Raw genomic sequence first — 12086 nt, 5'->3', positions numbered from 1 at the left:
TTTCATAATTTTAATGAAAGGCAGTATATACAACAACAAAAAAACTCAAAAAAGAAAGATGCATTTTTCAGTAGTGAAACAGAAAACAGAATAAATAGCGCATTCCCATTGAAATTACATCCTGTGTTTTTACGGAATCTATGTTACATCTTAATGTTTTTGTCTCTCCAGGTTCAAGAGCATGCAGGTTTGAGCACGCACGCACACCCACACACAGACACACACACACACACACGCACGCACGCACGCACACACGCTTACACAAACACACACATGCATACACACACACGCGCGCACACACACCCACACATAGACACAAACTTACACAAAGTGTAGCTGCACTGAAATCCTAGCATTTTTCTGTTCTGATCACAGCATGAGCTGATATAGGAAAGGGTTAAGCGGATCTTTCAAATAATTAATCTCCTGAATTGACACGGAACTGAAACGCGCATTCCCACAGTGCACCCCGACACAGAATGCACCACAGGATTCTGGCTGCAGAAGGGAATTAAACAGCCTTTTCTTCTTCCTCCTCCTCCTCCTCCTCCTCATCTTCCTCTGCTTCCTGGTCCTCTTTACTCTTCGGACTGCATGCCCACCTGTTTCAGCAGGCGCTGTTCCTTTCGATCTCGCATTCGCTCCTTGAAGTCCTCCAGCTCCTTTCTCTGTCCACAGAAACGACAGGAATTACTCCTACCCCTCTTTTACGCAGAGTTGCTCAGAGGTCTAACAACATGCTGGCAGACAACTGGGCTTGTTAGCCACTGATATCTGTTCTGGAAAAGATACGCAACTAGTTGGCTAGGTATCAAGTGTTTGCCATCAAATTCAGCTGGATGGCACACGCTACCACGATTAAGGGTAGCAGGTGCATTCACAAATTATCAAGTGATTGGGTACAAATTCTGACCATTCACAGATGTAGAGTTGGTAGCGGTACTAGTGTTTTCAGCATTCTATTTCTAAGATGGCAAATATGAAGCTTAACATTTTTGAATGCATTGAGGATTCACAACCTTGGAATGTTCCAACTTTAACTTTTTATTGTATAATTGCATCTGCTGAATTAGTAATTGATTTCTAAAAACCAACTAAATGCTGCCGTTTGCTCAATTTATTCAAGTTTTAACAGCTTTAATTGTTGATGGTACATTTGCAACATTTATTGCTACAGTTTTATACACGTTCTCATTTTGAAAAGCTGCAGTTTAACTTTCTGCACGAATATACGCAAACTGCTGAGTGAGAAAAATGTCATTTAAGTTAAACAAATTTACTCCAATTTTATTCTTTTCAAAAATACACTGTTTCAGATCAGATGCTACTGACATCAGTATACACATATTGGCATTAGCCCTTAGCAGTAGACCTCTGGTTACCAGAGTTGACATTCACAATTCATCACTTACATGCATTTTCTCGCCTGGAGGGAAGATCTCTCTCTGTTGGTTGTGGGTACCCAAGGAGGTTAGGTGAAAGGAGAAACAGGTGAGAAAATGTGACAAACCGTTTCAGAGGAACCAGTAGTGATTATATACAGGGAATAGAAATGATTTGCCCTCGTCCATGTACGTCATCTCCAGGAGGTCAGACTGAGTCAGTGCTATCCAACAGAGACAGACGAATATGTGCCACCACACATGAATAAGGCCACTGGTTTGTCTCCACCATGTGACCAGCCCGGATTTAAACTTGCATTTCAATGTTTATCCTCAAGGGGTCCCCACAGACACTCCAACGGCACAGTTTGGTGACTATTCATACAGTCACACTTCTAATAAAGACATTCCTAAGTACATTTCAACAATTTGTTTATCTAATATGGGGAAGGTCAGGAGGGAAAGTGAACGTGGATGGAAGTTTAAATGCTATGAGAAGCATGTCTTTGAGCCAGCGGTCCTTACTCCTGGTCCCGGAGAGCCGCAGAGTTTCGTTGCTACTCAACACTTGAGCAGCACATCAACTGATCAGTTAGACTAGTTCATTACACAGTTAACTCAGGTCACCTGGTTTCTTGGGTCTGAATTGGTCACTGATCTTAAGAAAAAAACAAATACCAGCAGGCTCCATGGCTCTGCAGGACCAGGATAGAGTATCACTGCAGTAAAAAAAAAAAAGGAGAAAAAAAAAGCATCTATATAAAGCTGGGTCCAAAATGGCCGGTGTGGGTGCATATTTCTGTTTTAGCCCAGCACCAAGACTCCAAATTCTACTCAAGGGCTTGAACAAAGACCATGATTAGTTCATTAGTTGAATCGTGAATATATTTTTTATTCAACTATTTTGTGCAAGTTAAATGCTATATATAACTGCTGTCATCTCCCACTGCTTCCAACAAAACCTAACATGCCCCTGTACACCATTTAAAAATACTGCAGCATGTCCATGGTGGTAAGGAATCGAACCGAATTTAACACGCGAGTGTTACTTGCGGACACTGCTGTCAATTGTTGTCTGTGCTTAATTAGTGGCAATTACTTTATCAACTTACATTACTTAGGTGGAGTATATGGGATCATTGTTAGAGAAGGAGGCTTGACAAAGAGGCTGTTGTGACCTTAAGCTTGTGAAGGACTGAAGTACCATGCAAGAAAAAAAATGGGGAGACAAACTGGTGGCCCTACACATGACACGCATATATTTTGAGCCACTGCCCTCCTCAGTGTCGGGTCCATAATATATTAACCTTCAAAGTCTTGATAAAACTTGATATTGCACATTTGCTTTGGTAAGCGACACACTCCTTGATCATCCATAACCAAGGGTGTGGGATGCCAGAAGTTCCAAACAGAGAGGGAGTGGAAAGAGCTAAACAGGAGGGATTGGAGAAAAGGAGAAAGACAAGGAGGGATGTGAAAAGGGAACGAGTGAGTGGGGAGAGATTAGTTGCAATCATTGCACTGACCTTCCTTTTCACTACATACTCTTCAAAATAATCTGCCTGATTGGAGATCCAGAACATGGCCACTGGAAAGGACAGATACAGCATCATCTGCAAAGACAGCATTTCATCATCATCATTACAACAGAAAACAGAATCCTTCAGCAGGCACTCTGATCAAGATTCATTTAACAGACCACGGGTTCAAAATACACTATATCAAGTGTACATCACCACAACAACAACAACAACACAAAAAATAGCAATGGTACACAGGTAATACAATATACCAGCCATAAAGCAGGACGCTGGGAACAGCATTTCAACCAAATAATACAATACCTGACAGGTTCCCGAACGACCTTCATTCCCGATTACTAATAATTGAGATACTGACTGAAAGTTGATGACGTACCAGGCAAAACATTTTTTTTTAGTTCTTGACTACGCACGGGTTTTAGTTTACAGGATTTATCGCTTTAAATCAAACAATTGTTAGTCCACTTAGGAGACAAAATGATCACCCTATCTGCTTAGCGTGTTCTTTGGGCTAATATTTCTGGGGAAGAAAGATAGATATGTAGCCACATGCTAACAGCAAGTTGTGTGTGCGGTGGTATTTGTAAACTCTTTAGCGAACGAATAATCCAGTCAGTCCAATTATGTTTTTTAAAAGTAATAACTGTCCATCTTGAAATTCAATTTTAAAAGTAGTATATTTATCTAAAACGACATGATTACATTTTACTCACCCGGAACATTTCTATCTTCACTCCCATGTTAGCGTCAACCTTCAACACACTTCCGAGGAAGGCGTTTCGGATTGGATGCCTGATGCTGTAGAATACCCAATCAGTGGCAGAGCACCGACCTTGGGCGGAACACTTTCTTAAAGGGCCACTTTGCTTGCTGTTGTCAAAGGGGTCCGGAGTGTCACAATTATTGAGATCGTGCAAATGTAAATATGAAGGCACCAATTAACTATTTTAAAAGAGTCCTCAAAATGGCGAGGCATAGGCCTACCTATGAGCAAAAAACAAAACTCGTCTGGTGTTTCGTATCAATTCAGGAGTAAAAGTAAGAGAATACTGTACTGATGTGCGTGTTCAGTGCTGGGAAAAAGTATTTACTCCCTTCCTGATTTCCTCTATAATTGCATATTTGTCACACTGAATGGTTTCAGATCTTTAGAGAAAATGCAATATCAGGCAAAGGGAACCTGAGTAAACACAAAACACAGTATTCAAATTATTATTTCATTTATTTAATTGAAAAAAGTTGTTAAATGTCCTAATCACCCATGTGAAAAAGTTCCCTTTAAAATAAACAACTGGGTGCACCACCTTCAGTAGCAATATCAGTTTTTTACATTGCAGTGAAAATTTTTTAAAATCAGTTTTTCATATCGCTGTGGAGGAATTTTAGCCCACTCTTCTTTGGAGAACTGCTTTAATTCAGACGTTGGTAGGTTTTTCAGCATGAACTGTTCATTTCAGATCCTGCCACACCATCTCTAATTGGGTTAAAGTCAGGACTTTGATCAGGCCACTCCAATACTTTAATTTTGTTTCTTTTCAGGCATCCATATTTGGACTTGGTTTTGTGTTTTGGATCATTGCCATCCTCTATAATCCAGTTACACTTTCACTTCAGATCACAGACCGATGGCCAGACATTCCCCTTAAGAATTTTCTGGTACAGAGAAGAATTTACAGTTCCTTTAATAATGGCTAGTCATCCAGGGCCCAAGGCAGCAAAGCATCCCCACACCATCACATTGACACACCATGTTTGACTGTTGGTATGATATTCTTACTGTGAAATGCTGAATTTGCTTCAAGTCAGACTTAATGGGACCTGTGTCATCCAAAAAGTTACACTTTTGACTCATCTGTCCATACAACATTATTACAAAAGGCTTGGGGATCATCCAGGTGCTTTTGTTGCAAATGTGAGATGAGCATTGATGTTCCTCTTAATTAGCAGTGGTTTCCCCCTTGCTACTCTCCCATGAATCCCATTCTTGCCCTGTCTCTTTCTTATTGTGGAGTCATTAACACTGACCTTACCTGAGGCCAGAGTGGTCTGCAGTTCTATGGATGTTCTGAGATTTCTTGTCAATTGCTGCATGAGTTGTTGCTGCGCCCTTGGAGAACATTTTGGAGGCTGTCTACTTGGAGATAATGGATCGCACTGTGGTTCAGTGAAGTCCCAGAGACTTTTACATGGCTTTGTAACCCATTCCAGACTGATATATTTCAACAACTGTTTTCTCATCTCTTCTGGAATATGGCCTAGTGTGTTTATAGAAACTTTGTGGTGACTACTTTACCCTGATGGTACGATTCAACAGAGGTTTAGATTTAACAGGGATGGCTGCAGACAAGCCTGGCTGAGTTCAATCAGCTGAATCTAATAAGGGCCAAGTAACACTGATGCATAGGCACCCATTGAATTTGTTTGTTTCTTCCACTATTATTATTTTGTATCTTGGGAGTCCATGGCAGCCCCTAGAACCGCTTGGTGGATTAAAAAAATAAAAATTATAAAATTATAAAATTATATATATATATATATATATATATATATATATATATATATATATATATATATATATATATGGCACACTGATAGAGATACAATATATTTTCCCCACCATTCTGGTTTCATTGAAATGCCAAAATTTAACTCCTCCGAGAGTCAGCACTACTTCTTCTTGCAAGGACCCCAGAAAACATGTTGCATTTTGTAACATTTGACCACTTGGAGGTACCATCCAAAAAGTAGTGATTATGGAAATAAAATACTGTCAAGTTGTGCACACGCAGGAATCTATGTCAGCTTCTTAAACATTCTACACTATATCAAACAGATGATGAAACTTGGGATGTTGTTTTAACGGTGGGTTGTAAAACAAATTTTATAAGTCATGTTAAACACTTGAAATTATGTCAAAATGAGAAATGCTTGATAATAACCACAATAACAACAATTATAATATAATAATTGTATTTATTTATTTTGCTACCAGTGAAAACATACACAATTGACAATCATAATGACATGTAACAATGCTAATAATAAATTTAATAAGAGTTTAAGAGTTTAGGGTCATATTACATACAACTCGAGGAACACTTTTGCTCTAGAGGGGCAAATGGGCTGGTGGTCCAGCGCCATTAGGCCATTAAGTGTGCATGTGCCAGACTGAGAGGAACAAACAACTGAACCTTGCACACTCTGCTCATCTCCCTCTCCCACTGCAGCATGCAGTGCACCCCAGCAGCACAACTGTGGTGCGAAGGCTACTAAATTGATGCATAATTTCTTTTACATTTTTGCAGAAAACTCAGAAAGATACAAATTGAAGTTGCTCTGCAGATAATCCTGGATGCTTGGCCCCCAATATCGCTATATTTATTAATTTAATTTAGTTAATTTGTTGATTGGCTGACCAAAAATTACTTTTTTTTCACACAAGTGATATGGGAGTTTGATAACTGTTTTTTCATTAAATAAAAGAAATAATCATTTCAAAATGCGTCTTGTGTTTACTCAGTTTGCCTTTGTCTAATATTACATTTTGTCTAAATATCTGAAACTAGTCAGTGTGACAAATATTAAAGAACAGAGGAAATCAGGAAGGGGGCGAATACTTTTTCACAGCACTGTATAAAAAAGTGCTGCAATTTCTACATGGTGAGTACGAAATGAATGAAAGTACCCTTTTAATAAAAGCTGAGAACCTGCACATTAACTACATGTGAATTGCTTGATTACATATCTAAAATAAATGTGGAGATTTCACTCAATTTAACTTTATTTAATTTAATCTAAATGTTATGTTAAACCCTTTCACCATTCTTTTAAAGACAGAGAGCATTCAGCATGTAACATATGATAACTGGAATACAAATACAGGATGAATAAAATCAAAAAGGTATGCTAATATCTAGCACACAGCACAGCACAACATTTTTTTGTTTGACATATGCTACGTGCTAGATATTGTAAAGATTAAATAAAAGTTTAAGTCTGTTTGGAAAAATGAATTATGCAGGAAAGGAGAATTTTACTGTAGATGAGAATACAAAACAATTTTCTCCGCAGACTTCATCAGAGTCACTGGACAGGAGTTTCCCTGTAGGTTGCATGAGGCCACTTTAGAGGAAACAAGGCTTTCACTGCAGACTGCATCAGCGTTGGATCACTGAATTGAGCACTGTGCTGCAAGGAGAGGGCCCACCTTTGCAGCCACAGCTGCTGCTGCTGGTCCGAACTCTGCAGCCATGGCAGCAGCTGCTGCAGCTGCACCAGCAAGCCCTCCAGGAGCTGCAGCTGCAGGAGCTGCAGCAGCCATCACTGCGGCTCCTGCCCCAATTCCCACCCCAGTTGCCACGAGCGCGGCCCCTCCCAGAATCAGCCACGCATATCTGCGGAGGAAGTCATTGGAGCTCTCTGCTTCCTCCCGTGCACTCTCAGAATATCTGTCATCGATCTCTTTCTCCACCCGTTTGATTTCAGAATCGATAAACTTCCTGTACTCTTTTTCTTCCTGTCTCCTGGCCTTCTCCAGCTGTTCCAACTGTTTTAGCTTCTTGGTCTCCACCTCAAGCTGTTGCTCCACTTCTGCCTTCCTTGTACTCAGTGTCTTTATGCTCTGCTCGATGCGTCTCTTCTTCACCTCAGACTGCTGTTTCTCCTTGTTCATCTGGCTGGAGAAGTCTGCCCAAACCACTTCCCACTCTGCAGCAGCATGCTTCTTCTCTCTTTCTATTTCTTCCTGTTTTCTCTCCAGATGTTCATGCTTATAGACTTCCAGGGCCTGGTCCATTTTCTGGAAGGCCTGGTTAGTGAAATAGGGTTTCTCTCTCTGTGCAAGCATGCGGTTGATCATCTCCAGCAGGTCTGCCACCTGGCCGTGATCCTCCCTGTCCTCATTGTTGAAGGGCAGGACCCTCCGGTCAAATCGCTCCACCAGGTCCTGAATTATTTTGCCTTGCTTGGAGATGAAGTTCTGGAAAGAGTCTCCCTTCAGCTTGTCGGCATGGGTGAAGATGAGGATGGTGTATTGGGCAGCATCGCTCTGGAAGATGGTCTGGATGATCTCCACGCTGCGCTGCTCTTCCTCAGTGAAGCGGCCGATCTGCAGCACCAGGAGTATGGCGTGCGGTCCTGGAGCGGACATGGCCAAACACCGCAGGATTTCATCCTGCACGTCCTGCTGGGAGAGTGAGGTGTCGAACAGGCCGGGCGTGTCCACCAGTGTCACTTTCCGCCCCAGCACCGTTCCCCGAGCCTTCTCACAGCCCCCAGTCACTGAGCTCATACACAGCTCCGATTTGAACCGCTCCTCACCCAGAATTGTGTTGCCTGTCGCGCTCTTCCCTGTCCCCGTCTTCCCCACCAACACCAGCCGCAGCTCCTGGGGAGGGCAACCCCTGCCATGTTGGGAATCTGTGGGAGAGATGGGAGACTGTTTCCACACAGGAAGTACTGACCGCTCACTGGATTCAGTAGCATCTTGCACAACAGTGCTTATTATGATAATGTAAAAAGGTGGTTGGTTTGTACAAAACAAACATTTCTACTTTGGCAAAGCACAAAAAATGATTGTGCCAATGCTGAGTGTTTATAAAATGGATTGCAACAGTCATTTAAGAGTGTTCATTGGCACAAATACAGAAACTGCACTTAGTTGGCTGGTGTCTGGGGAGCAAAAGTACAAAGAATGAAGTACATATTTAGGTAGGTTAGTAACAGTATGTACTTTTATTCACAAGACACACATTTCATCATCCACAAAGACTGACATACCGGAGAAGATTAGGCTATATAAGGGAAGCCCCAAATCAAATATATTAAGCAAAGCCTACTCATTAAAATATCATATATTTTTCAGTATAACAGTATAAATGAAAAAGGGTGAGCCTATGAAAACTACTGGAATATAAATACTTTCAAAATTAAGGTAGCATCAGTTTCACCTCAAATATATTTGTTGCATGATGCCCCTTACTGTCATGTTACTTGATTGTTAAGCCAGTCAAATACAATTTCAATTATACGTTTATTAGGATCTTAAACAGATCGGTACGATAGTTTTTTGTTTGTTTGTTTTGGCTTGGAATTACTTTTCCCTAGGCAGCCTACTATAAGAGAACATTATTACTTATACCGACCTTTTGCACGGTACCACCCTTTTGAGGATTGCATATCTCTTCTTGGCACAAGTTCGCGTGCGATGGATACAAACTTTTCGGATGGTCTTCCGACAAAATAAATGAAATGGGGACACAAGTGATTCGTTGTAAACTTAAATGCAGTCGGTGGTTTTCGAAACGTAGAATACGCCCCCAGAGGCTAGGTCGCAAATTCATGGGGATTTAACCTTTTCCGTTACTTGTTAGGAAAACGAAATTTAACATTCTTGACGTCAAGCAAAATAACGAACCTCAAAGTTGTCCTACCCTCAATCTGGAATTGAAAAAATAAAATACAGTGGCCTTCGTGTATGGAGGACTAAATGTGCCCAAATTGAATAAATTATTAAATTTAAAAAAAAAGTTTGAATTAATTAAATAAATAAATAAATAAATAAATAAATAAATACTTAATTTTATTTCGAAATAATTAAATAATTCCCACCTCATGGCTATTTAATTATTTCATATTGTATTTCCGAATGGCTTCGTTTCATTTCATAATGACACTTTTACGAATGGCGCATTTCCGAATGGCGTTTTTATTTCCGAACTCCCGTTTTCATTTCATAATGACACTTTTCAAAATGGCAAGACCTCCTGTCAATCAATACGAGCGTGAAAAGTATTTGCCCATTTCGCGATTTCCTCTATTCTTGCCTATTTTCCATACCGAATAGCTTCAGATCTTTCGACAAAATGTAATATTAGACAAAGGGAAACTTAGTAAACACAAAATTTATTTAATTAAAAAAACAATCAAACATCCGTATCACCCGAGTGAAAAAGTCATTGTTAGTTACTCAGTCAACCCAATTAACTAAATTAAATTTATAAATATAGCCACAAACAGCGATTGTGGGGGCAAAGCACCACTGTAAAGAAACAAAATTAAAGTTTTGGAGTGGCCGAGTCAAAGTCCTGAATTGAACCCAAAAGAGATGCTGTGGCAGGACCTAAAATTGACAGTTCGTGCTCAAAAACGTACCAATGTATGAATTAAAGCAGTGTTAGGTTGGTAGGTTTTTCCTCCACAACAATGTGAAAAACGGACATTGCCGTTGAAGGTAGTGCACCCAGTTATTAAGTTTAAGGGGCAATTACTTTTTCACATGGGCGATATGGGTGTTTGATAGCTTTTTTCATTAGGCTAAATAAAAGAAACAATAATTTCAAAATGTGTTTTGTGCTTACTCAATTCCCTTTGTCTAATATTACATTTTGCCTAAAGATCCGAAACTATTCAGAGTGACAAATATGCAAGAATAGAGGAAATCGGGAAAGGAGGAAATACTTCTTCACGGCACTGTACCGACAATTTCAATTGTCCACACACGAAGGCCATTGTATTTTATTATATTTTTTAATTCCGGATTGAGGGTGGGAAAACGTGGCATTTGTTTTCTACCTCAGGATGCGAAGTTTGCCTACCGAGTCGCTGCCAAGGACACGTAGCCTACTGCCTAGACACTGGGGCTCATTCCAGGTTTCGAAAACATTTGTAGGTATGCAGGTGGTAGCGAAAACCTCAACTAAGAGCGTTTCCGAAGCGCTAGGGATCGAAAACCGCTAGGCTAGTGTACACGAGACATCAGGTCGGATTATTCTCAACGAATCACCTGTGTCCTTGCTGCACATTTAATTTATTTTGTACTTCACTTTATTTTGTAGGAAGACCATCAGAGATGCCTGTACCCATCTGACCCGAATCTGTGCAAACAAGAGATATGCAATCCGCAAATAGGTCATACCGTGTGAAAGGCCGGTATCGGTGTTATTATTCTGGTATAGTAGACTACTGAAAAAAGTAATTCCAAGCCACAAAAAAAAGAAGAAACTATCGTACCGATCTGTTTAAGATCCGAACAAAGGTATAATTTTAATTTTAGTTGACTGGCTTAACAATGCAGTAACATGACAGTAAGGGGCATCATTTAACAAATATTTCTGAGGTGAAACTGATGCTACCTTAATTTTGAAAATATTTATATTCCAGTTGCAGTCTTCATAGTACACACTCTTTTTCATTTATACTGTTATACCTAAAAATATATTATCAAGCAATGAGTAGGATTGGCGTTGCTTAATATATTTGAATTGGGGCTTTCCTTATATAGCCTAACCTTCCCTGGTATGTCAGTCTTTGGGGATGATGAAATGCGTGTCCTGTGAATAAATGTACATCCTGCAACTAACCTACCTAAATACCTACTTCATTCTTTGTATTTTTGCTGCCCAAACACCAGCCAACTAAGTGCAGTTTCTGCATTTGTGCCAGTGAACACTCTTAAATGACTGTTCCCATCCTTTTTATAACCACTCAGCATTAGCACGATCATTTTTTGTGCTTTGCCAAAGTAGAAAAGTTTGTTTTGTACAAACCAAGCACCTTTGCGCCATGAGCTTCATTTTTACATTATCATAATAAGCACTGTTGTGCAAGATGCTACTGAATCCAGTGAGCGGTCAGTACTTCCTGTGTGGAAATAGTCTAAAGTGGCCTCATGCAACCTACAGGGAAACTCCTCTACAGTGACTCTGATGAGGCCTGCGGAGAAACTAGTTTTGTATCCTCATCTGCAGTAAAATTATCCTTTCCTGTGTAATTTTATTTTCCAAACAGACTTTGTTAAACTTTTCTTTAATCATTACAATATCTAGCACTTAGCATATGTCAAACAAAAAAATGTTGTGTTTTACATGTGCTATGTGCTAGATATTAGTATACTTATTTGATTTTATTTATCCTGTATTTGTATTCCAGTTATATGTTACATGCCGAATGCTCTCTATCTGTCTTTGAAAGAAAGGTGAAAGGGTTTAACATAACATTCAGTTTAAATAGTCAAATTGACTGAAATCTATTTTTTTTTAAATTGACTAACAATTATTTTAAATGTGAATATGAATATTTCATGTCTCACTAAATGGTTTCAGATCTTTAGACAAAATATAACATTAGACTTAGGGAAACAGTAAACCAAAACACATTTTTAAAA

General features: G+C 39.7%; 2 protein-coding genes across 3 annotated transcripts; both read right to left on the bottom strand.

The window, feature by feature from the left end:
* Positions 1-77: 77 nt before the first annotated feature.
* LOC118216457 (protein PET100 homolog, mitochondrial) lies at positions 78-3732 on the bottom strand. Its single transcript, XM_035397624.1, has 4 exons — positions 3637-3732; positions 2909-2995; positions 1413-1445; positions 78-668 (listed from the first exon to the last, which is right to left on the bottom strand). The coding sequence occupies exons 1-4, from the start codon at positions 3661-3663 to the stop codon at positions 579-581; spliced, it is 237 nt and encodes a 78-aa protein (XP_035253515.1). The 5' UTR covers positions 3664-3732; the 3' UTR covers positions 78-578.
* A 2144-nt stretch (positions 3733-5876) lies between these two features.
* LOC118216439 (GTPase IMAP family member 9-like) lies at positions 5877-9321 on the bottom strand. Of its 2 annotated transcripts, XM_035397599.1 has the most exons (3): positions 9067-9319; positions 7360-8341; positions 5877-7218 (listed from the first exon to the last, which is right to left on the bottom strand). In XM_035397599.1, exons 1-3 carry the CDS (start codon positions 9098-9100, stop codon positions 7092-7094), a joined length of 1143 nt encoding a protein of 380 aa, XP_035253490.1. In that variant the 5' UTR covers positions 9101-9319; the 3' UTR covers positions 5877-7091. The 2 variants fall into 2 exon arrangements, with proteins under 2 accessions (XP_035253490.1, XP_035253489.1); XM_035397598.1 differs by having other exon boundaries at positions 5877-8341; positions 9067-9321.
* Positions 9322-12086: the final 2765 nt, after the last annotated feature.

Source organism: Anguilla anguilla, chromosome 17 (genome assembly GCF_013347855.1).
Source record: "Anguilla anguilla isolate fAngAng1 chromosome 17, fAngAng1.pri, whole genome shotgun sequence".
Taxonomy (NCBI): domain Eukaryota; kingdom Metazoa; phylum Chordata; class Actinopteri; order Anguilliformes; family Anguillidae; genus Anguilla; species Anguilla anguilla.
This window is presented reverse-complemented; position numbering and strand designations above follow the sequence as displayed.